The sequence below is a fragment of the Pteropus medius genome, unplaced genomic scaffold (assembly GCF_902729225.1).
Source record: "Pteropus medius unplaced genomic scaffold, Ma_sr-lr_union100, whole genome shotgun sequence".
Lineage (NCBI taxonomy): Eukaryota > Metazoa > Chordata > Mammalia > Chiroptera > Pteropodidae > Pteropus > Pteropus medius.
Window position 1 is genome coordinate 1,769,027 of NW_024342539.1, and position 23,376 is coordinate 1,792,402.

At 37.0% G+C, this 23,376-nt stretch overlaps 1 protein-coding gene across 8 annotated transcripts in view; it reads left to right on the forward strand.

Moving 5' to 3' along the window:
• Positions 1-23,376, forward strand: part of SLC26A7 (solute carrier family 26 member 7) — a 139,181-nt gene that overhangs the window by 95,344 nt on the left and 20,461 nt on the right. For 6 of the 8 annotated variants that reach the window (XR_005653639.1, XM_039866384.1, XM_039866386.1 and 3 more), the window contains exons 12-14: positions 9,123-9,229; positions 10,617-10,683; positions 20,037-20,174. Coding sequence is in view for 7 of the 8 variants with exons in the window: in XM_039866384.1 (XP_039722318.1) it covers positions 9,123-9,229; positions 10,617-10,683; positions 20,037-20,174 (312 nt within the window). In the remaining variant the exon portion in view is untranslated. The remainder of the gene's footprint in view (positions 1-9,122; positions 9,230-10,616; positions 10,684-20,036; positions 20,175-23,376) is intronic. The other 2 variants (XM_039866387.1, XM_039866388.1) reach the window with 2 other exon arrangements.

Below are 23,376 nucleotides of genomic sequence, written 5' to 3' on the forward strand. Positions count from 1 at the left end.
TATGAACTCTGTCTCTGTTAGGTTGTTTGCTTCCATTTCATTTAGCTTATTTTCTGGAGTTTTCCTATTGTTTTATTTGTAGCATGTTTCTTTGTTTTCTCACTTTATTAGCCTCTCTATTTGTCAGGAATATTTATTTTGTCTCTCAGCCTTAGCCAGATGGCCTAATGTGGAAGGTGTCCTATGTGGCCTAGTGTCACACTTTCTCTGACCCCCTATGCCAGGGGTACTGGATGAGATCTTTGTGTGAGTTGTGTGTGATCTTCTGTTGTCACCAAACCTTTACTGTTGTTAATACATCAGTGGAGGAGTTTAATGCTAAGGCTGACTAATTCTGAGAATTGGCTGCACCCACATGGTAAGAGTTGCTGTGTGAGAGCTGACCTCACTGAGTGAGATTTGCCCTAGCAGGTTTGTGTACTTGTTGCAACCACCCTTTGTGTGTACTGCTAATGGGGCTAGTCAGAAGTTGCTTTGTTTTGATCTGGTGCCAGCCTCCAGATGTGTTGGTTTTGTGGCCCTTTGGGAGAGGCTCCCCAGTAGGCCATGGTCAGCCACTGCTTTTGACTGCTTAAGGTTACCCCATGGGAACTATAAAGTGATCCGTAAATGGTTGTAGCCTATGCTTGATCTATAGGTAAGTGGAAGAGACAATGTTGTAGATAGCAGTCCAGTCATCTCCCATCCCTGACCTATGGCAGTTTAGGAGAGGGACCAGTGTTTCTCAAAGCCTGATACAGCCTGTCAGTTGCCTGAAAGTCTCTGAAATTGGATGAGCCTCTGGGTGATATGCATGTTGTGTGGTGCAGGGACCCAGGAAGTCTCCTGGGTCTATTGAGTAAATTTCCCCCTGCCACTGCAGTTCAGTTTACATGCCAATGCTGTCTCTGTGGCTCCTTGTACAAATTTCCAATGGTAGCAGGGTCATCTGCTGCCCATCGTGGGCCTGAATGCACCACTGGAGGGCAGGGGCAGCTACCTATCAATGTGCAGTGGGCACTTTGTGTATTGGATAGGACAGAAACTCAGGAAGTCAAGGGCTGTCAGGCCAGTACAGATCCTTGTAATCCCCTCAAGAGATATTGCAGCTCGTACAAGCAGCAGTGGTCTGCCCACAACTATTCTTCCTGAAATGTGCTCACTGCACTAGCCAAAGTCTGTTGCTTATGCAGACTGCACAACCCCAGCTCTCATACAGCTCTCATGCAGGGCATAGGAGGCTGCCTGTCAATGGGCTACAGGCATTTTGTGGCTTTGATGAAGCGGGATCTCAGGGAGAAAAGAACTGTCAGACCAATACATCCTCAGTTTTGCTGCAACTTTTGTGCCTGTGCATTCCTCCTGTACTCACAGATCACAGTGAGATCAATTACCTTCTGGAGCTGTTCCACAGATCCCTGCACTCCCCATATGCAATATTGCAACTCTTGCAGGCAGCAGAGGTCTGCCTGCCACAGATTTCCTTGCAGTGCTCACCCTGTGCTAGCCAATGTTTGTTGCCTGTGTGGATTGGGAGAGCCAAGGATGAGGGGCAGGGCTCTGGCAGTTCACTCTCAATGGGCTGCCTGGGGCAAATTGTAGGATGGGCCTGGGTCTCAGAGAGACAATGGCAGTCAGATCAATACAGCCTCAGTCTTTAGGCAGCTTTTGTAACAGTTCCAGTTCCCGCTGACGTCCCAGATCACAGAATGACCAGCTGCTGTCTGGTACCAGCCCACAGATCCCCAAGATCTGCCCAAGTTCGTGTTGGCAGCAGTGATCTGCCTTAACCTATCTTGGAAATATTGCTCACAGTTCTGACTGCCAACTGTAAATGCTTGGCCCTGAATCAGTGCAGGGCATGGCAGCCATCCAGCAACAAAAGTCCCAGGTAATCTGAAGGTTAGGTGGGGCAGTCTGATCTCCTCAGGCCAGTGCTTCCTAATTGCCCTGTGAGACAGGTTTGCATAGTCAAGCTGGAGTGGCCTGTAGATTGCCTGGTAGTGGGGTTGGAATAGGTACAATGGTGGCTGCCCTTCCAGCCCTTATTCTGGTGCCAGGTAATGCAGACTTTCTCGGTATGAATCCCATGTGAGCCTCTGACCCACTGCCAGTGTCCTGGGTCAGTGTTTGAAGTTTAGAAAGCCTGTGTGCGGACCCTTCAAAGGGGTACCTAGGGTTTCAGTCTCCTTCTGTCTCACCCAGATGGCCAGAATTTCCTCTGGTTTTTGCAGCAATAGTTATTGGAATCTCCTCTTCCATGGGCTAGGACCCTGGGCTGAGGAGCTCCCAGATGAGACCAGGACAACCCCTCTCCTTCAGTAGAGCCCCTGCAGCCTCACTCTCCCTCTCTGTGATTCTCTTCCTCCTGCAGGTATGAGTCTGAGTCCCAATTCTGGACTTTGCTTCTCCTACAGGCTTTGGTGTGATTCCTTTATGTTATCAGATGTAGGTGTTACAATCAGCTGGACATCAGGTGATTCTCCATGTTGATTATTTTATAATTTAGTTGCAATTTCAATGTAGACCTGGGAGGAGACAAATCCTGCTTTAAATAGTCCACCATTTTTCTTCCCAATCTTCTATCTCTGTAATGTTTTTATTTCTATCAAATTCCTTTCCTAAAATTTTCTAGCTTGCTTTTTACCTCTTTTATTTATTCATTCATTCGTTTGTTTGTTTGTTTGTTTGTTTGTTTATGTGAGGCAACCCTTGGTTGACCTCACAGATTGCAAGGAACTTATCAGTTTACAATCCCTTATTTTTTATTTTTTTTACACCTACAGCACCTGCTCTTCCTAGATGGTCTCCCCTCCAGGTACTAACTAGGCTTGACTCTGCTTAGCTTCCAAGATCAAACAGGATCAGACTTGTTTAGGGTCGCATGGCCATAGTCATTTTTTTTAAATAATTTTTTTTTTCTTTGAAGCTTCATATCTATTTTTGAGGGGTTTTTCTTCCCAAGATTATATTGCCTATTACATGTCTGGGCCTATCTTCTGTTTCATTATTTTTTTCTTTCTTTCTCCATTTCTATGAATATATTCCTTGCTGATTTCTGTATGATTATAATGAATTTTAAATGAACGAAGCTATTTGCTGAAAATAATGGGGAGAAGACAATAGGTAGCAAGTGAGGTATAACAGCCTATAGCTCTGATTTTTAGGTAGATAATCTGATGATTTGTTTCTGGTTCAAACAAGGCTTCACAAATCACGGGCTCTCTGGTGATCTGACACTTGCTGTCTCCTCTCCACTCTTCACCTTACTTCACCTCCGTCAGTCTCCTTTGGTTAGGAAGTTAGGTTGCAAGTGATTCACTTCGCTGCTTATCTTTCTATGATATCAAATAAATAACATATGGATACATTTCCTTTTTCTCTGGTAGCTCGCCATTGCCCCTGGAACTTAAAGATCTTATCAGAAGATTATTGTATAGATTTTTCTAAATCATGACATTATGGAGAAATCTAGAATTAATTGAACTTTAAGGATAAATTTGCTAACTTCCAGTGTCCTCCTTGATATCTTCCAAATTTTACAGTATTTGGCAAGTCTGCACCATATTTTGTATTATGGGTTGTGACCATGTTCTTGTTTCACTGAAACTGAATTTTCCTCTTTATATATTTATTTTTTAAAAATAGTTTTTGGTGGGTTTTTAATAGAGGAAAGTGGAGTAAAAAGGCCCTTAATATACTACCTAAATCTGATATTTGAATCTTTACCACAGAAAGGTAATTCTGGCAGTAGTACGGCAAATGATTTACAATACTGATAGCAAATGCAGGTAGTTAAGTAGGAGACTCTCAGCATAGTATAGGGGAACAACAGTAAAGTACGAACTAGAGTATTATCAGTGAATTGAGATGAGGCTATGGTTTGAGATATTTTTATTAATAACATAGAATTTGGAAAAAGTTTGGACAAGTAACTGAAAAAAGAGAAATAGTAAAATATGATTCCAAGGTTTCTGATAGTAGTGTCTTAAAAAAATATTAGTGTTATAACTGAAAGGGAACATTGGAGGAAGGGCAGATTTTGGTCTGAAGATAATGAGTTTGCATTTAAATATATAAACTTTGAAGATATTTGGTAGACAGTTTGAAAAATGGTTTAATAGCTCAGAATTGCTAGGCTTCTACATAGAGGTAGTAGTTGAAAAGTTGGAGTTAGTAGGCAATACAGTGTGGGCAAAAAATAGAATTGAGAAAGATGACATGGATATAACAGATATATTATGGTTAAATGTGACTGAGTTTAGCTAAACAATGGCCTCCTATGGTTGAAGTGGCCAGTTATTTCTTTGTTGCTAAGAAACTGATTTAGGCATAGAATTTATAGTGAAAATATTATGTAGACTTTTGTGGATGAAAGCTGTATTACTCAGTAGGTAGAATAAGTTCAGATTACTCATTAAATAGAATAAACCTAAATCTGTAAGTAAAGTTACCAAATATGGGTGTGTGTAAAAATATGAAAATTTAAAGTTTAAAAAATCATGGAAGCAGTCATCACATGAAAAATCAGAAATTTATACTTCTTTAAAAATTTTTTATATATTTATTTTTTCAATTATAACTAACATAAAATATTATATTAGTTTCAGGTGTACAACACAGTGATTACACATGTATATAACTTATAAAGTGATCATCCTGATAAACCCAGTTCCGATCTGACACCATATTAGTTATTATGACTGTATTCACCATGCTATACTCCAACAGTCCTCAATTTTTTTGGCATGAGAGACCAGTGCTCCTGTGAGAATCTAATGCCTGTTGATCTGAGGTGGAGCTGAGGTGGTGATGCTATCACTGGGGAACAACTACAAATACAGATAAAGCTTTGCTCACCTCTGCTCATCTCCTGCTGTGTAGCTGGGTTCTTAACAGGCTACAGACCAGTACTGGTCTGCGGCCCAGGGTGGGAGGGACCCCCTGCTATATTCTATATCCCTATGGCTATTTTGTAACTACTCATTGGTATCTCTTATTCCCCTTCCCCCTTCACCCATCCTCCCACTTCCAGTTGGACAACCATTAAAATGTTCTCTCTAACTATGAGCTTGTTTTTGTTGTTTGTTTGTTTATCCTGCTTTTTAGATTCCACATATGGCATTTGTCTTTCTCCATCTGATTTACTCCACTCAGCACAATACCCTCTCTGTCCATCCATGTTGCTACAGATGGCAAGATTCATTTTTCTAATGTCCGAGTACTATATATATATATAGTACTCATATATATATATATATATATATAATGTTCTATGTATTAAGTAGGGCTGCTATGTCTTCAGTCTTGGTAGAGTGGCCTTATATAGTAAGTATATTATCGGTCCCAGTGGCACAGTCTTTCCTGGTCACCTGAGCTGGGTTTTCCAGGTGTGTCCTTTTTGTGAGTAGTGTGTGTCCTCCTTTGTAGTTGAGCCTTGGCTGCTGTTTGCTCATCAGTGGGAGGGATTGACCCTCAAGCTGATTGGTTGTGATGACTGGCCATGATCAATAGAGGAGCTGTTTTGCAAGGGCTGACCCTATAGAGCTGGATTTGCTTTAACAGGGTTCTGGTGCCTGCCCTTTCTACGTTTTAGCTGTGTTGTCCTCAGATGTGACCCCAAGTTTGGTACTCTAACTCAGACCAAAGCCAGCTATTGGGTGTGCAGGCCAGAGCTTCCTGGGAAGGGCCTTGCCATAGGCCACGTTTAGCTGCAGACTTTGCCCTGCCTAATGCCTCCTGGCATGAGCCACCAAGCAATCCACAGATGGCTGCCATCCACACTGTGCTTGGATACACCTGGAGAGGCCAAGCCACAAACAGAGACTAACTGCCACTAGTCCCAGGCTTGGAGCTGCTCGGCAAGAGGTACAGGGCATACTGAGACCAGATCTTGCTTATTTAGGTTTCGTGAACCTTTGAGAGATTCTAAGAAAGTCCACAGCATGAGCCTAGACAGGCCATGTGTATGGAAAATCCACTGGAAGCAGTTTAGGTAGGCCCACATGTTGGGAGGGGTGGAGTCTCAGGGAATCACCAGGGCAGGGTGACCAGTGTTAGCCAGGTTGATAGAGAATCAGATATGATACCCTCCTGGGTCTGCAAGTCGAGCAGGGGAGAGCTTAACACAGGAAAAATGTCCTTTGCCAGAACTTTCTGGGAGAAAACTGTCCCTCCATCCCTTGCCCTGAAGCAAAACAATTCAGTTTTTCCCCATATGTTTCTGGCTCTTTCTGAGTGGCTACCCCAGAACTGGAGCTCAGAGCTAATGAGTTTGTCACTGAGTAAATCCACATGTGGGCCTTTTAAGAGGAGTGCCTGTGACTCCCTCAGCCTTCTGTCTCACTCTGCCACAAATTCTGCCAGTTTTCACAGCCAGAAATGGGACTTCTCTTCCCAGCGTGGAACTCTTGGTTGGGGAGCCTGGTTTGGGGCTGAAACCCCTTGCTCTTCAAGAAGGACCTCCACAGCCAAAATATTTCTTCTGATTCTCAACTGTCACATGCATTTTGCATCTTGCTCTTCCTACCAGCCTCAAGGTGGCCTGTTCTGTGTGACTTCAGTTGTAAGACTTCTGTTCAGCTGTGGCACCCAGATATGGCACCCTCCTGGGTCTACAAGTTGAGCAGGGGAGGACTTAACAAAGGAACAATGCCCTTTGCCAGAACTTCTTTCTGTAAGGAAGCTGCCCCTCCAGCCCTCGCCCTGAAGCCAAACAATTCAGTTTTCCCCCATATGTCCCTGGCTCTTTTTGAGGGATAACCGCCCCTCCCCCAAAGATGATGGTAATTCTGTAGTTTAGTTGTAATTTTGATGTGGTCTATTTCTTTAAAATTTCTATAGTTTGATAACAATTTTAGTTTGAGCTGTAGATCAAAACCCTGTTGAGATCATGAAAAAATAAGGATCCAAAATAGAGGCCTGACTCATGGGCCTGAATTTGAGCAACTAAACAGTGGGATGGAATTCATACCTACAGAAATTTAATAATATGGATCAATCACCAAAACAGATAGGCTAGCAGAGGCAAAGTAATTGAGTAACTGCTAAATTGTTCTTTACATTGATACATTTTCTGTAATGAACAAGAGTTTATGTGTTCCCTACTCGAGATCAACTTTGGAGTTAGCCTGTTTTTAGGAGCTGTGAGTAAAAAATAAGGAAGGGATCAAATGGGAACACATAATAAAAAAAATTAGGGGCCAAGGAGCTAACCAATTTCTTATAACTGTGACAACCAGCATTTGGATCTCTAATAGAAATTGTTACAGAATAGTGTTGAGATTTGTTCTAACCCAACACTGGTCTATGTTATTAATTCCCATTTGATATTTTTTCAAAGCTATAAATGTAGCCCCAGGAAATAATTAAACATTATAACTCTGGTTTACAATAGATGATGTTGTAGGAGAGTAAATATGCTTTAAAAATAGAACCAAGTGTTATAAAAATTTTGAGTTACTCTGAAAAATAATGGCCTCCAGGCTCTGTGGTTTTTAGAATGACAGGGACCAGGAACCTCAGTTTCCTATGCTGCATTAAATTATGCATGTTGGTTAGATGAAATTGGACTTAGAAAGCTTTTGGTGAGGTTTATTCTGTCACACTGAGGCAGGTTAAGTCAGCAATAAATGTTTAGTGAGAAGCAGAGCAATTATGGCAAGTTGAAGCAATGATCAAAAACTTGCAAGCTTGTTTTGTGTATAATTAAGTAATGTAAGTAATACATTAGGAAGGAAAAACATACTGTATACAAATAGAAGATTCAAATGACTGTCTATGCACTTGAATAGACAACCGCATGACATTGAGGATGATGTAGTAAGTGCCAACCTAGCATTATATTTGTAGGTGATGGATCTTAACATGAGAACACTTAAACTAACTATATTTTCCCTTTTACTCTAGAATGTTTGTTTCTTCTATATCAAAAGGAATTTTATGGATAAAAAGCCCTCCATTTGCTTCCAAGGGCTTAGTTTTTTGGAAAAAAAAGCCATCGTTAAGCTCAGTGTAGATAAATAATACAAAGACCCTTTGGAAACATTTGTTATAACCTGCCTCAACACACACACACACACACACACACACACGAATCTGTGCTATTTTCAGATTATATAGAAGTTTCTAATTCTTTCATTTGTGTAGGGATTGAATTATGTTGTTGAAAATATCTTTAAGTGATAATATACCTATCCGGACAGAAAGATATTGACTTAAAATTGTATGCCTAAGTAAAGTGATGAAGATAATTTTGAGGAAAGAGAGAATTTAAAGATTTTGTTGGTTTACTGTTTGATAAATGCAGAATTTTGTGCTTAGAAAATATATCCTTTTGGATTTCAGAAATTATTTTACTTTTAAAATATTTTTTTGCCAACAATAAACAGAAATGCCACTGTTAATGCAATATCTTGTTGCAAATTGCAATTTCAAGTAGTCAGCAAAACTATAATAATTTTGGAATTCCCACTTAATGAAAATAGAATTTTATTGCAATATTTTGAAATGTTCCCAAGAACTAAGTTAGCCCTGATTTTTTAGCTTTCACAATTTCACGAGAAGTGGCCCCTTACCAAAATTATCATCATCGTCATTACCATCATCATCTTTATAATGACTTATCTAAAAATGGCTTTCATCATGTTGTTAGATTCAGTTGTTTGAACATTAGGCTTTGAGTCTTATGTGTTATAAACTATGTTAGTTCTTTTTATAGCAATCCTAGAAAATAGAATATTATCAGGAATAAACAAAAATTTGCAAACAATTGCTTATAATATTATTACATTAAATGAGAAAACAGTGGGAAATTATGGCATATTTTGAACAATACAAGTGAACCAGCTATTTACACATCTTAAATAAGGTGATAGTTTGGGATTGAACTAAGTGTTGGCAGTGTCTAGAAATAAAATGTTACTTTTCTCCACATCCACTACTGAGAATCTGAGGAGGCCAGTTTTTGTTTCTGTGTTCCTGGACTTCTGTTTATTATTTCAATAATAATATATTTTTGAGAGATTTGGTCACAGAAATGTATAGAATAAAATTGTGATGAATTTAGGAATCATGAGAAAGACAAAAATACCAAAGGACTCACATTTTCTATTTTGTTTTGTTTGTTGTTGTTTCTCTTTCAGGGCATATGGGTCAGTACATATGTATTTACAATATGTTTTGCTGCCAATGTGGGACTGCTGTTTGGTGTTGTCTGTACCACAGCTATTGTGATTTGTCGCTTCCCAAAGTAAGACACTTTGTTTATTCTGACACAGCGGCAAAGTATAGTGTTGTCAGTTACTTTTATTTTTGTGGAATGTATAGTACTACAATTTTATTTTTTATTTGGCATCAGAAAATTGGAGACAAAAAGAAAAGATTTTTATCTACATTTTATATATATATATATATATATATATATATATATATATATATATATATAATGTAGATAAAACATTATATATATATATATATAATGTTGGTCTTAATGAAGAAAAATATTTTGTCAGCACTATAAAATAGAATACACAAAATCTATTGAAGTAAATAAATTAACCCCATTTTCATACACTGCATCACAGAGGTATTTTTAAAATTTTTTTTATTGTTTATTGGGGTAACATTGGTTAATACAATTATATAATTTTCAGGTGTACATAATCATTTGGCATCTGTATATTCTATTATGTGTTCACCACCCAATGTCCAGTTTCCTTCAGCTACCATATATTTGATCCCTTTTATCCACTACACTCTCCCTTTAAACCCTATATTTGACTCCCTTTACCCTGTCTACCTCCCTCCTCTTTCCCCACCCCACTAGTAACCACTAGTCTACTGTACTCTGGTAACTAGCCTATAGTTCATACCCATGAGTCCACAGAGGTATTTTTAATTAACTGAAGAGATGTAATATGCAATAAGACACAAAACATAAAACAATATAATCATTTGGAAAATTAAATTCAGCAAATTTAATTTTTCAGAAGTCATATTAATCTAACTATATACTTTGTTGATAGATAATTTGCTGAAGAACACATTTTTTGTCATTTTACTGACCATCTCTGAACCATTCCACTATTTTGACCAATTCTTTCTCTGTTTTCCCAGTGTTCATTATCTGATAATGGTTTTACTCACTTCTCATCCTTCCACTGACATTTTTTGTTAAACAATATAGTCTTTAAAAATTTTTTAAGTTTTACCTTTAAAGAGTTTTTACAGAATACATCTATATAGATTTAGCATCTTGTTCTATCTTGTCACTGATTCCCTCTTTACTTTCTAAAATAAGATTTTCTCAAATACTATATACCATATAGCTCCCTCTCTTATAACTTTTCTTTTGTCAGTTCACCTCTTGTGGCTTGGATATATTGTAGCTAGGAGCCTAGATGAGGTAAATTACATTTTAAAATCTCTACTTGGGTGTTTCTGTTGTTACCCTCTATTCCTGAAAATCCCAGAGAAATATAGATTTACCAATGTTTCATAAACAAATAGGATATAGGATCTTAACCATTTTAGATATGTTCCCATTGTTAAGATAAATTGCTTTATCCTTTTTACTTCTTCATAGTTAAAGTAGTGATTAGGAAATGACATTTATTTTCTATCTGCTTTAATTCTAGAGCAAAGACTCTGAGTATAAAAAACATGAAAGAAATGGAATTTAAAGTGAAGACAGAAATGAATGGCGTAAGTTTAGTTTCCTTTTACTTTATGCGATTGTTAACAATTTTTGTGGGTCAGAAGTTTTGAGATATCACTAGAAGCAAATAAACTATGACATTTGAAAACACAATACTTGTCTTTTTAATTAATGTGAACTTTAAATGGTGTTAATGTGACTACCATACATATGGCATTCGATATACAAAAAAAAAATCAATAGAACAACAGCAACAAAAATCTTGTATTAGCATTCAGATAAGATGATATCATGGATCCTAGAACTACAGTCCACAGTAGAATCATAGTCCAAATTAATTCAGGCATTTGGCAACCTCTTTTTCATTACTAAGTTACATAAAGCAGTCAAACTAAACTAATAAGGTATTCCAAAATAAATGATAGAAGAAAATATGATATAGGAAAGGGAATAAGGCGAAGTTAGATAACAGTACTTTTTAAATGTGTATATTTTTAGTTTTTGAGTTCCAGTCAAGATGGTGGAGTAGGAAAATGCTGTACTTGCCAGCTCTCATGACCACATCAAAATTACAACTAAACTATAAAACAACCATAATTGAGAATTTCCTGAAGTCAGGCTGAACAGAAGTCCTATAAGGATATACAGAAGAAGCCACTTTGAGACTGGTAGGAGGGGCAGAGAAGCAGAATAGGCTAGTCTCACAATCAGGTGTGGCAGTTAAAAATCTGGATGGATGTCTTAGCTTTGGAGGTTCCCTCTGAGGGGCAAAGGGGTTGAGCCCCACACCAAGCTCCCCAGCCCAGAATTCCAGTGCAAGATAGAGAAGTCCCCACATCTTCTGAATGTGAAAAACAATAGAGATTGTGGCTGAGTGTGATGGAGGTCGGCTAGAGACCCAGGGTTTCTTCTTAAATGGTCCACACATGGAACTACTTACTGACAGACTCACTTGCTCTGAGTTATAGTGTTGGGGCAACCTGAAAGGCCCTAGGGGTGTACGTGGAGGAACCAAATTATCTGGCTTAAGAGTGAGGGTTGGTGGGGCAGCTCTCTCCCAGATAGAAGTGTTGGCAGAAGCCATTGCTCCTTTCCTGAGCCCTCCCTCACCAAGCACATGGACACAGGTGGGCACCATATCTGAGTTTCCATTAACCTGGCCAACACTGGTCGCCCTACCCTGGAAATTCCCTAAGACTTCGTCCTACCAAACTGTGGGCCTACCCAAGCTGCTTCCAGTGGTTTTTCCATACAAACAACCTGTATTGGCCCATGCTGCAGACTTGTCTAAATCTCTCAAAGGTTCGCAAAACAGAAACAAGCAGCATCTGACCTTCATATGTCCTATACCTCTTGCTGAGCAGCACCAAGCCTGGTACTAGTGACAGTTAGCTTTGGTTCAAGGCTTGGCCTCTCAAGGCACATCCAAGACCAGCACAGGTGGTGGCCACTTTTGTATTGCTTGGTGACTTTTGGGCAGGGCACAGGCTGAGGCTGATCTTGGCCTGCAGTGGGGCCCCTCCTAGGAGATCCCAGGGCTGGCAAGCCCAGTGGCCAGCTTTGGACTCAGCATCACCCGCGGCTGCATCCAAGAACGGCACACCCAGAGGGCAGACTGAACAGACACCTACTAAAGTAAATCCTTCCCTGTATGGTCATCCCCACACTAGCTAGACGTCACAACCAATCAGCTCTAGGGTCAGTCCCTCCAGTAGAAGTGCAAATAGAAACCAAGCTTCGATTACAATAATAGAACACATACAAGCCACATAAGGGACACACCTGGAGCATCTGGCTCAGGTGATCAGAAAAGACTATGCCACTGGGACCCATAGCATACCTACTATATAAGGGCACTCTACTAAGACCAGGAGACACAGAAGCTCCACTTAAAACATAGGATAAAAACACATGGAGACAACCAAAATGAGAAGACAAAGAAAAATGCCCCAAATGAAAGAATAGAACAAAGCTCCAGTAAAAAACAAACAAACAAAATGAAGGCAAGCAATTATTCAGATGCAGAGTTCAAAACACTGATTATAAGGATGCTCAATGATTTCAGTGAGAACTTCAACAAAGAAATTAGAAACATAAAAATGGAAAGAGAAAACATTAAAACGAACCAGGTAGAAATGAAGAATACAATAACTGAAGTGAAGAACATTAGAGGGAATTAACAGTAGATTAGATAAAGCAGAGATAACATCAAGTGTACCAACATTTGCATCATAGGGATACCAGAAGAGGAGAGAGAACAAGGAATTGAAATCTGATTTAAAGAAAACTTTTCTAACCTGGTGAAGAAAATAGACATACAAGCCCAGGAAGCACAGAAAGTCCCAAACAAAATGAACCCAAAAAGGACCACAACCAAGACACATCATAATTAAAATGCCAAAGCTTAAAGACAAAGAGAGAATCTTAAAAGCAGCAAGTGAAAAGCAGTTAGTTACTTATAAGGGAGCTCCCTTAAGACTGTCAGCTTATTTCTCAACAAAATCTTTGCAGGCCAGAAGAAATTGGCATGGAATATTCAAAGCGATGAAAAGCAAGTACCTACAACTAAGACTGGTCTACCTGACAAGGCTATCATTTAGAATCAAAGGAGAGATAAAAAGCTTCCTAGACAAGAAGAAGCTAAAGAAGTTCATCACCACCAAATCAGTATTAAAAGAAATATTAAAGGAAATTCTTGAAGAAGAAGGAAAAAAATCAGAACAAAATATGAATATTGAAATGGCAATAACTACATGCCTATCAGTAATCACTTTAATATAAATGAATTAAATTCTTCAATCAAAACATAAGGTGGATGAATTGACTAGAAAACAAGGTTCTTACATATGCTGCCTACAGGAGACTCACTTCAGATCAAAAAACACACACAGACTGAAATTCAAGTGATGGAAAAAGATATTTCATGAAAATGGAAATGAAAAAATAATCTGAGGTACCAATCCTGACAAAATAAACTAAACAGGCTATATAACAAAAGAGAAGGAAAGACCTAGCACTTCCACTTCTAGGTATTTATCTGAATAAATCCAAAACACTTCTTTGAAAGGATATGTGCATCCATATTTTTATTGCAGTATTTGCAATAGCCAAATATGGAGGCAACTTGGGCACCCATCAAAGAATAAATGGGTAAAGAAGAGTTGGGACATATATACAAAGAAATATTGCTCAAACATAAAAAAGAATGAAATCTTGACATCTATAACTATATGAATGGACTTAGAGGGTATTGTGATAAGTGGAGTAAGTCAGACAAGAAAGACAAATGTCATATAATTTTTTTTATATTTGGAATCTAGAGAACATGATGAGTGAACAAAGAAAACAGAAATAAGCTCAAATGTCATATATTTTTTTTTATATTTGGAATCTAGAGAACATGATGAGTGAACAAAGAAAACAGAAATAAGCTCAGAGATTCAGAGAGCATTTTGATAATTACTAGATGGGACATTGGGAGGATTGTGAAGTGGCGATGGGAATTAAGAGGTACAAATTGGTAGTTACAAAATAGTCATGGGGATGTACAGTATAGCATGAGAAATATAGTCAGTAGTGTTTTAATAACTATGTATGGAGCCAGATGGGTACTAGATTTATCAGGTTTATCACTCAGAAATTATATAAATGAATCATCACTGTGTTGTACATCTGAAACTAATATAACATTCTATGTCAACTGTAATTGAAAAAAAAATATTTGACATACAATATTATATTATTTTCAAGTTATAGCATATGATTAAGTATTTATAAAACTTAGAAAGTGATCACCCCAATAAGTCTTGTACACATCCGACACCATGTATAGTTATTACAATACTATTGACTATATTCCTTATGTTGTACTTTAAATCCCCATGATTGCTTTTATAACTGGCATTTTGCACATCTTAATCTCTTTCTCCTTTTCACTCATCCCCCAAAACCCACTCTCATCTGGCAACAACCGAAATGTTCTCTGGATCTATGAGTTCTTTTTTCTATTTCATTTGTTCATTTATTTTGTTTTTTTAGATTTCACATATAAGTGAAATCATATAATGTTTATCATTCTCTGACTTATTTCACTCATTATAACATTCTCTAGGTTCATCCACATTGTCACAAACAACAAGATGTTATTTCTTTTTTATGGCTGAGTAACATTCCATTGTATATATATACCACTGCTTTTGTACTAATTTATCGATGGACACTTAAGTTGCTTGCATATTTTAGCTATTGTAAATAATGCTGCAGTAAACATATAGGTGCATAAGTAGAAGTGCTGTCCTTTTCTCTTGTTTTAAAGTCTATTTTGGCATAAGTATTACTACTCAAGCCTTTTCTGTTTTATTTTTATTTTCATAAAATATTTCTTTCCATCAATTTACTTTCAGTCTGTATGAGTTTTTCCATCTGAAGTGGGTCTTTTGTAGGCAGCATATGCAAGGGTAGTGTTTTCTTATCTATTCAGCCACATGATATTTTTGATTGGAGCATTTAATTCATTTACATTAAAGTAATTATTGATAGTCATGTAGTTACTGCCATTTTATTATTCATATTGACCTATTTTTTCTTCTTCAAGAAGTTTCTTTAACATTTCTTCTAATACTAGTTTGGTGGTGATGATGAACTTTAGTTTTTCTTGTGTGGGAAGCTCTTTATCTCTCCTTTATTTTTAAATTATACCTTTGCCAAGTAGAGTATTCTTGGTTGTAGGTCCTTGTTTTTCATCACTCTGAATATTCCATACCAATCCCTTCTGGCCTGCAATATTTTTTTGTTGAGAAATCAGCTGACAGTCTTCTGAGAGTTTCCTTGTAGGTAACTGCTTTTCACTTGCTACTTTTAAGAGTATCTCTTTGTTTTTAAATTTGGCATTTTAATTATGATGCTTTTTGGTGTGGGCCTCTTTAGGTTCATCTTGTTTGGGACTCTTTGTGATTTCTGGACTTGCATGTCTATTTTTTTACTAGGTAGGAAAGTTTTTCATCATTATTTCTTCAAGTAGGTTCACCATCACTTATTCTCTCTCTCCTCTTGGTACCCCTATGATGCATATGTTGGCACACTGTATATCATCCCAGAGGACCCTTAAATTATCTTCATTTTTTGGTTCCTTTTGCTGTTGTTGTTCTGATTGTATGTTTTCCATCACCTTGTCTTCCAAATTGCTAATTCAATCCTGTTGATTTCCTCTAATACATCTTTCAATGCAGTTATTATATTCTTTATTTCTACCTGGTTTTTTTTTTCGATGTTTTCTAACTTCAATTTTATGTTTTTTGTCTTTTTGTTAAAATTCTCACTGAGTTTATATACTCTTCTCCTAATTTCATTGAGCATCTTTATAACTAGTGTTTTAAACTCTTTATCTGGTAAATCACTTGTCTTAATTTAGTTTAGTTTCCCTCCCCGCCTGGAGATTTGTTCTTTTCTTTCATTTGGGACATGTTTGTTTGTCTCTTCCTTTTGGCCACCTTCCTGGATTTGTTTCTGTTTTATGTAGAGCTGTTACCTTTCCTGGTTTTGGTAGAGTGACCTTACATAGTAGGTATTCTGTGGGGCCCAGTGGCACAGTTTCCCTGGTCACCTCAGCTGGTGCTCTTGGTTTGTACCTTATGTGAGTTGTGTGTGCATGCCTGTTATAGTTGGGTTTTGATTGTTGTTGGAACATTAGTGGGAAGTATTGACCCTCAGGTTGATTGGCTATGAAGACTGGCCATGACTACAGTGGAGGAGTTGTTGTGCAGGGCCTGACCCCACAGAGTACGTTTGTTTTAGTGGGACTCTGGTACTTTCTTTGCACACCCTTTAGGTGTGTGTTTGTGGCCATGTTTGAGTGGTGCCTAGTGCTCTGGTGTTGTCTGAAAGTGGCCACCAGGTATATTGATTCTGGGGCCCCTTGAGAGGGGTTCTGGTGAGGGCCTCTGCTTGTGCCCTGCCCAGGGCCATGTATTAAGAGCTACAAAGTGATATGCTGATGACTTCTGTTTGTTCTAGGTTTGGAGATACCTGGGAGAGTCTAAATTGTGAACGAACCCTAGCTGCCACTAGTTCCAGATTTGGGGTTGCTTATCAAGAGATTCAGGGTACACTTAGGACACGTACTGCTTGTTTCGGGTTTTTGAACATTTGAGAGATTTTTGGAAAGTCCAAAGCATGAGCTAAGATAGGCCATTTGTTTAGAAAAGCCCCTGGAAGCAGCTTGGGTAGGACTGCATGTTGGGTGGGGTAGGATCTCAGAGAAGCACCATGGAGAGATGAGGGATATTAGCCAGGTTGATGGAGACTGAAATCTGGAACCCATCTGCATGTGCAGGCTGGGTGGAGGAGGGCTCAAAAAAGGTACAGGGCTGTCTTTCAGTGCTTCTCTTGGAAGAAAGCTGCCTCTCCAACCCTTGCCCTGAAGCCAGAGAATTCAGTTTCTCCCCATATGTTCCTGGCACTTTTTAAGCTGCTGACTCTGTGTTGGAGCTCAGAGTGAGTGAGTTTATAAGTGAGTAAGTTTGCGTATGGGCCCTTTAAAAGGAATTCCTGGGTCTCCAGCAAACCCTTGTCTCACTGAGCCGCAATCCCCTCAAACCACAATCTCATTGGTTTTCATAGCCAGAAGTTATGGAGACTTCTCTTTCTGGCACTGGAACTCTGGGCTGAGGAGCCTGGTGTGGGGCTGGGATCCTTGGCTCTTCAGAGGGGACATCCGCAACTGAGATCTCCCCCTGGATTTTTAACTGCAACATGTGGGTATGGGACAACCTCTTCAACATCTCTGCCCCTCTTACCAGTCTCACGTGGCTTCCTTTGCATATCTTAGTTGTAGGACTGTTCAGCTAGTCTTCAGGTAGTTCTCAATGATGGTTGTTTTGTAGTTTGGTTGTAATTTTGATGTCGTCATGGGAAGAGGCGAGATTAGCATTTTCTACTATGTCATCTTGACTGGAGGTTTCTTTTTCCTTTTTTTTTTTTAAACATGGACAATGAGACTATTATTAGCTGATGGTTACTGAGTCCAATAGTTACGGAATGCCAATAAAATTGGTTTCTTGCACAGTGGGCACCTTTTTAAGAAAACAGCTTATTTGTCTTGATTTCTTCATGATTATCAGGCCAATTGTATTTGAGTTCTAGTTTCTTACTCTGAGAGATGGTTAAAACAATTTTGAACTTTCTCACTTTAAAGTGAGAAAAAAAAAAGTTGCCCCAATTTTTTTTTTTGTCAATTTTTTAAAAAATTGGCCCCTCTTTGAGCTTTTCTGAAATGTTTGGCTAACCGTCTTTTTCCCCTCTATTTTTTACATTTTCTTGTTATAGTATCTAATGATTACTCTCATAACAGAAAGCTGACCTTCCACCAGCAGTAACATTGTCAGTGTATTTCCGAGTAGACTGAAAGTAGCAAGTAGCACCAGGAGTCCTTCCATGACATTCTGAAGAATGACTTATATTTTTAATAAATATAAAAAAAAATTGCTTCATAGATAGCTATTTAAGTTCAGAACCATTGGGAGTGTCCAGGCTCAAGTTTTCCATCTGTGCTGCCTTTCTTTTTTTTCTTGTATTGTTTTTCCTTTCTTCAACTTTTCAGTGGAAATTTAGTGCTCATACAAAGTCTTAGACTGACTCTTGGACCCCTAAAGTCCTCTGTGTATACTTCCCACACATATAGCTGTATACATTGAAATAAAATTTGAGTTTGATTATTTTTCGGCTTTGAGATTATTGGTTAAAAAAAATCTATTGAATCCTTACCCTCTTGTTAGGCTAAACACTTGGGGAAGTAGATTAGAAGATTTATAGGAAGATGAAAATGCTGAAAACTTTATATATTTAAACTTTGATTGGTTATAGTCTAGTCACCCACTTGAACAATAACTCTATCACATGAAAATCTTAATTTTATTAGAATACTACATCTCACTAGTTATTTGTTTGTATAAAAAAAAGGAGGGAATAAGACTAAGAGAGCATGATTTGAATATGAACTCTTAGGTGGTGTTTTTAGCTAACTTAAATTATGGTGGTGATTTGTCATTCCTCTCTTTTATTCATACATTCTTCCACTCTTTTTTTCACATGAAACTCTCATTCTCAGTTTGGGACATCTCTTTCCACCCACCGAATCTAACCCCATTGAGAGTTTCTTTTCTGGTGCAATTTTAATTTTTATTCTTTAACAAATACCTATCTTTTAAAAAAATTACTATCTTAACTTAAAACAATATATTGGCATAATCTTGTGATGTTATTAGTGGGTTGAGGTTTTGTAATAATTAAATATTTCAGACCCAGATATTGTTTTATTTTTGGTTTGTAAGAGATTTCCTCTTAAGTTGGTTTGGTAACTTACAGTTTTCTGTTTTCTCGAGTTATTTGTAGAGAATCTCCTCACTTTCCAGAATATAATCTGTTTTCTAGCTATAGGAATTTTATGAGATTATCTAGTTTAAATATTTACTTAATTTTAAATATGAGGAAACTGAGGTTAAATGAATTGTCCAAATTCACATACTTAATATTTTCTTTTATCTTTGTTTCTCTGCCTGTATGCTTCTTTATTTTCTGCATTTCTTTTTCTATGTGAGTACTAAAGCCTGAAGGAGTACTGCTTTATTTAGTTAGTAAGGAGATATCATTTCATAGAACATACCATCCTCTCAATTTCTAGGTCTTACCTCTTCACCAAAAGTCATGGAGAAGATAGTTTTAGTTCCATACCACCAATTGCTGCCAGGAAAACCTGGGCAAGTAGCCAAAACATACCTGTTTTATTAAAACTTTTCCTTCTCTTTTTCTGCATGCTTTACCTACATCCTGGCAATCTAGCATAACCTAGGGTCCTGTCCAAAGCAAAATTACATTTCTAATACCACCTCTATGTTTTTTATTTCTCCCAGTCAAGATTATCAGTTACTTGTAAGGTTATATTCCAAAAGAAAATTATATTGTTATGAAGTAAATGTCTGACAGTTTGACCTTTTAGGACATATTTTCATTTTTAAAAATATTGATGGTTAAATAAATAAATTTATAATTTTTAGATTGAATGAAAGGGATAATTTTGGAAGAATAAACTTTCCCAGTATTCTTTGGATATTCTAGAATGTTACCTTGCCAAAACTCAGTATGTAGGAATAAGAGCCATATTCTGAAAGCTTGACTCATATCATGGTTATTAATATTTCTCAGTAAAGAGGAAGTACATATTTTTCCTAAGAAACATGGCAGTATATTAAGTTATCCAAATTAATTTTAATAATTAAAACATCAACTAAGAAGTTACTTATACAATTGAGTGACATTTGGACTTATAAGATTTAGATTCTTTGGGTAGAGTTATCCTTTTTTATTTTATTCAGAGCTCTGAATCTATTCCTTTCTCCTCCAAAAGGAGAATCTGCAGCAGGTGAAAATTATCTCAATAAACAACCCACTTGTTTTTCTGAACGCAAAGAAGTTTTATACTGATCTAATGAACATAATCCAAAAAGAAAATGCCAGCAACCAGCCACTTGATGATATCAGCAAGGTAGGACCAACTGTTTCATGATTATGTCATACTACAGGTAACCTTATAAGATGATACTAAAAAGGGTATCACATAAATATAATACATTATAAAAGTGTTTAGAGACCTCTCCCCTCAGCAAAATCTTATACAGTATTATAATTTTTATTTGGTTCTTACAGTTAGTTCTTAGATAATCACTCTTACTTGTTTATTTGTTCATTCACTTGTTAGTTAATTAATTAGTTAATTAATTAATTCAGCATATACTAATGGACATGTGTACTAGGTATTATAGCCTTGAGAAAAATAAATAAGAAAAATCACTTAAATCAAAGAAGAGTTAGATCTAACTCTGAAAGAGATAGAGTATGATAAATGACTCAGAGAAACATAAACTGTTGCCATCGTTATGATAACATTATTATACGATACCAGCATTCTTTATTTCCATAAATTATCTCAATTAACAGGGTAGTGAATTAAATGTACATCAAGATGATTTCAGGTAAATGAGCTATCTGTAATCATTCAAATACTTAAGCCCTCTGCTTTGTTAAGAGCATGGACTTTGGAGTTAAGCTGCCTGGGTTAGTTGTGGGACATTAACCAAGTTATTGAATCTTTTTTACTTCAGTTTCCTCATTGGTAATTGAAATGATGTAATGAATTAATATATTCAAAACAATTATAATAGTGCCTGGCCTATTCAATGTTATAAAATTCCAACTAGCATTTTTAGTTTGATTTAGTGTAAGTAATACCCTCTCTTTGAAGCTTTCCTTGACTGCTTTAGATCACAAAGCTCTTTCCTTTCTCTTGAACCCTTGACCACACGCTATCTTTTAATCATTCAGTTACCTAGGGAACTTTGGCCTTCCCATTTCTGGTATCTCAGTAGCTGTCTAATACTACATTCCTTTCTCTTACAGTTTAATGTTTCTACCTCATACCACAGAGGTTCTAGATACAATATTAGATCTGAAATTTGCTGGGCAAAGGCAAAACAAAAATGTGACATTCCTTGTTCAACAATTAAGAATTTTAAGATTAAAAAAAAAAGAATTTCAAGATGGTGACAACAGAATATTAAACCAAATATGAGGCCCTTCTAATTAGATCACAAGTCTAATAAAGATGGCCCTGCCTATATATCCCCAGACCTGTCTTTATCCCTCACTGTGCTCTTTAGGATGTTACTTTCAACAGAATATTAGAAACCATTACCCATGATTTTGTATTAAGAAGAACTTGCTCTCATGTCAAAGGAGGAGATATCTTCCTACTTGTTTAAGTTGGATACTAGGCCTATTTTTTTTCCCCTACAAAGCTATGCCGTACCTCCTGACACTGTTAAATTTTGTTATGTGAGAGGTTCTCTTGGTTGACATTAAGCTCACGAACACCATGCATAACAATATTGTGGGAAATTTTATTTAGAGTTTAAATAAACTAATTAACCCACAAGAAGTTTGTGATCTTATTTTACCAAAATGTAAATTTACTTCTTAAAATGATATACTACTTTTTGGGCCTTATCATATCTAGTAGCATACCTGACATGAAGATTTTTATAACTAATTCTTTCCTAAAAGTCGATAATGTTTTTTCTTAAAATATATTCCTGTAACACTAAGGTTGCTCCAACTTGTTTTCAGAAATTGAAAATTAGCTTGGGTTTATTTTGTAACATGTCAAATCAGAAATAAACTTCATTAACACAGCCTTTTGTGAGGAAGTTCTACAAATATGATTTTACCTGCTTGAGATTTCAAAAATTTGAGTCTTGTAATCAAATAGAGTTCATTGAATCTAGGTTATTGGTAGGTAATGGCACCCAAAGGGATTCTTTAACTCAAACTTTAAAATGGTGATAAATAATTTGTTGAAACTGAGTTCCATTATAATGAGAATAATGCAAATATAGTATGTATCTGCATACTGTGAATTTTAAAGGGCATACCAAGAATTCAGATGGCAATCTGGAAACCTCACTCATGGGGAAAACTGGGATAAACTTTTATTAAAAATAGTTGTATGGATTGGATGGTCTTGAGTAGCATGGATGCTCTTTTGGGCATTTCATGTTATTCCTGTTACATATTGTTTGTCTAGAATATCTGCTTGTTTTAGGCCTATGCACTTATTCTAGGTTCAGTTTTAGAGTAATGAGTCTGCAATCAATTAATCTCTATTGCAATGTTTCTTCCTTTTATCGGGCTATACCTGGTGGTCTACAGTTTTGCTTTGAACTGGAGTGCCCTGCTGGGACCTCAACCTTCTCTTTGACAGCTGCATTTTCAACAGATGGTAACAATAGAAGGGCATTTAAAATACTCCAGGGCAGGAAGAAAACACAAACCAACAAAAGATCCTCTATTTTGTTATATCACCATTACGTTTTTTCCTGAATGCTTAGGAGGATTTAAGGCTGCCGGTGTTTGAATGGCTTTGTGCTCATTATTATATAGATTGCAGGTAATAATAATATTAATTACCATTTTGTGGACTTGCTTTATAAGTGAAGTTTCAACCTGCTGTTTATTCAAATTTTCTTCTCCTCAGACAAGATATATTTTTCAGTAGACTTTATTTTTTAAAACAATGTTAGATTTACAGGAAAAAAAATGAGAAGTTAGTATAGAGAATTCCAATATACCCCACGCCACACAGAGTTTCACCCATTATTAACATATTGCATTAGTATATTTGTTACAAACAATGAACCAATATGGATACATTATCATTAAAGTCCATGTTTATTTAAATTTCTTTAGTTTTACCTAGTGTCCTTTTTCTGTTCTAAAATTCCATCTAGGATATCACATTATGTCTAGTTGTCCTGTCTTCTTAGGTTCCTCTTGGCTGTGACAGTTTCTCAGACTTTCCTTTGTTGATGACATTGACAATTTTTGGTCAATGTACTGGTGTGATATTTTGTAGAATTCTCCTCTATTGAATTTATCTAGTGTTCTTCTCACTGTAAGATGAGGGATACTGGGCTTTAGAAGAAAAATATAGAGGTAAAGTGCCATTTCATTACATTATATCAAGGGCACATACTATCAACATGATTTATCACTGTTGATATTGACCTTGATCACCTGGATGAGATAGTGTTTGTCAGGCTTCTCCACTGTACTCTTTGGAATCAAGTTTCTAAGTGCAGCTCATACTTAAAGAGTTTCTACTTCCTTGTGGGTGGGGTATCTAAATATATTAT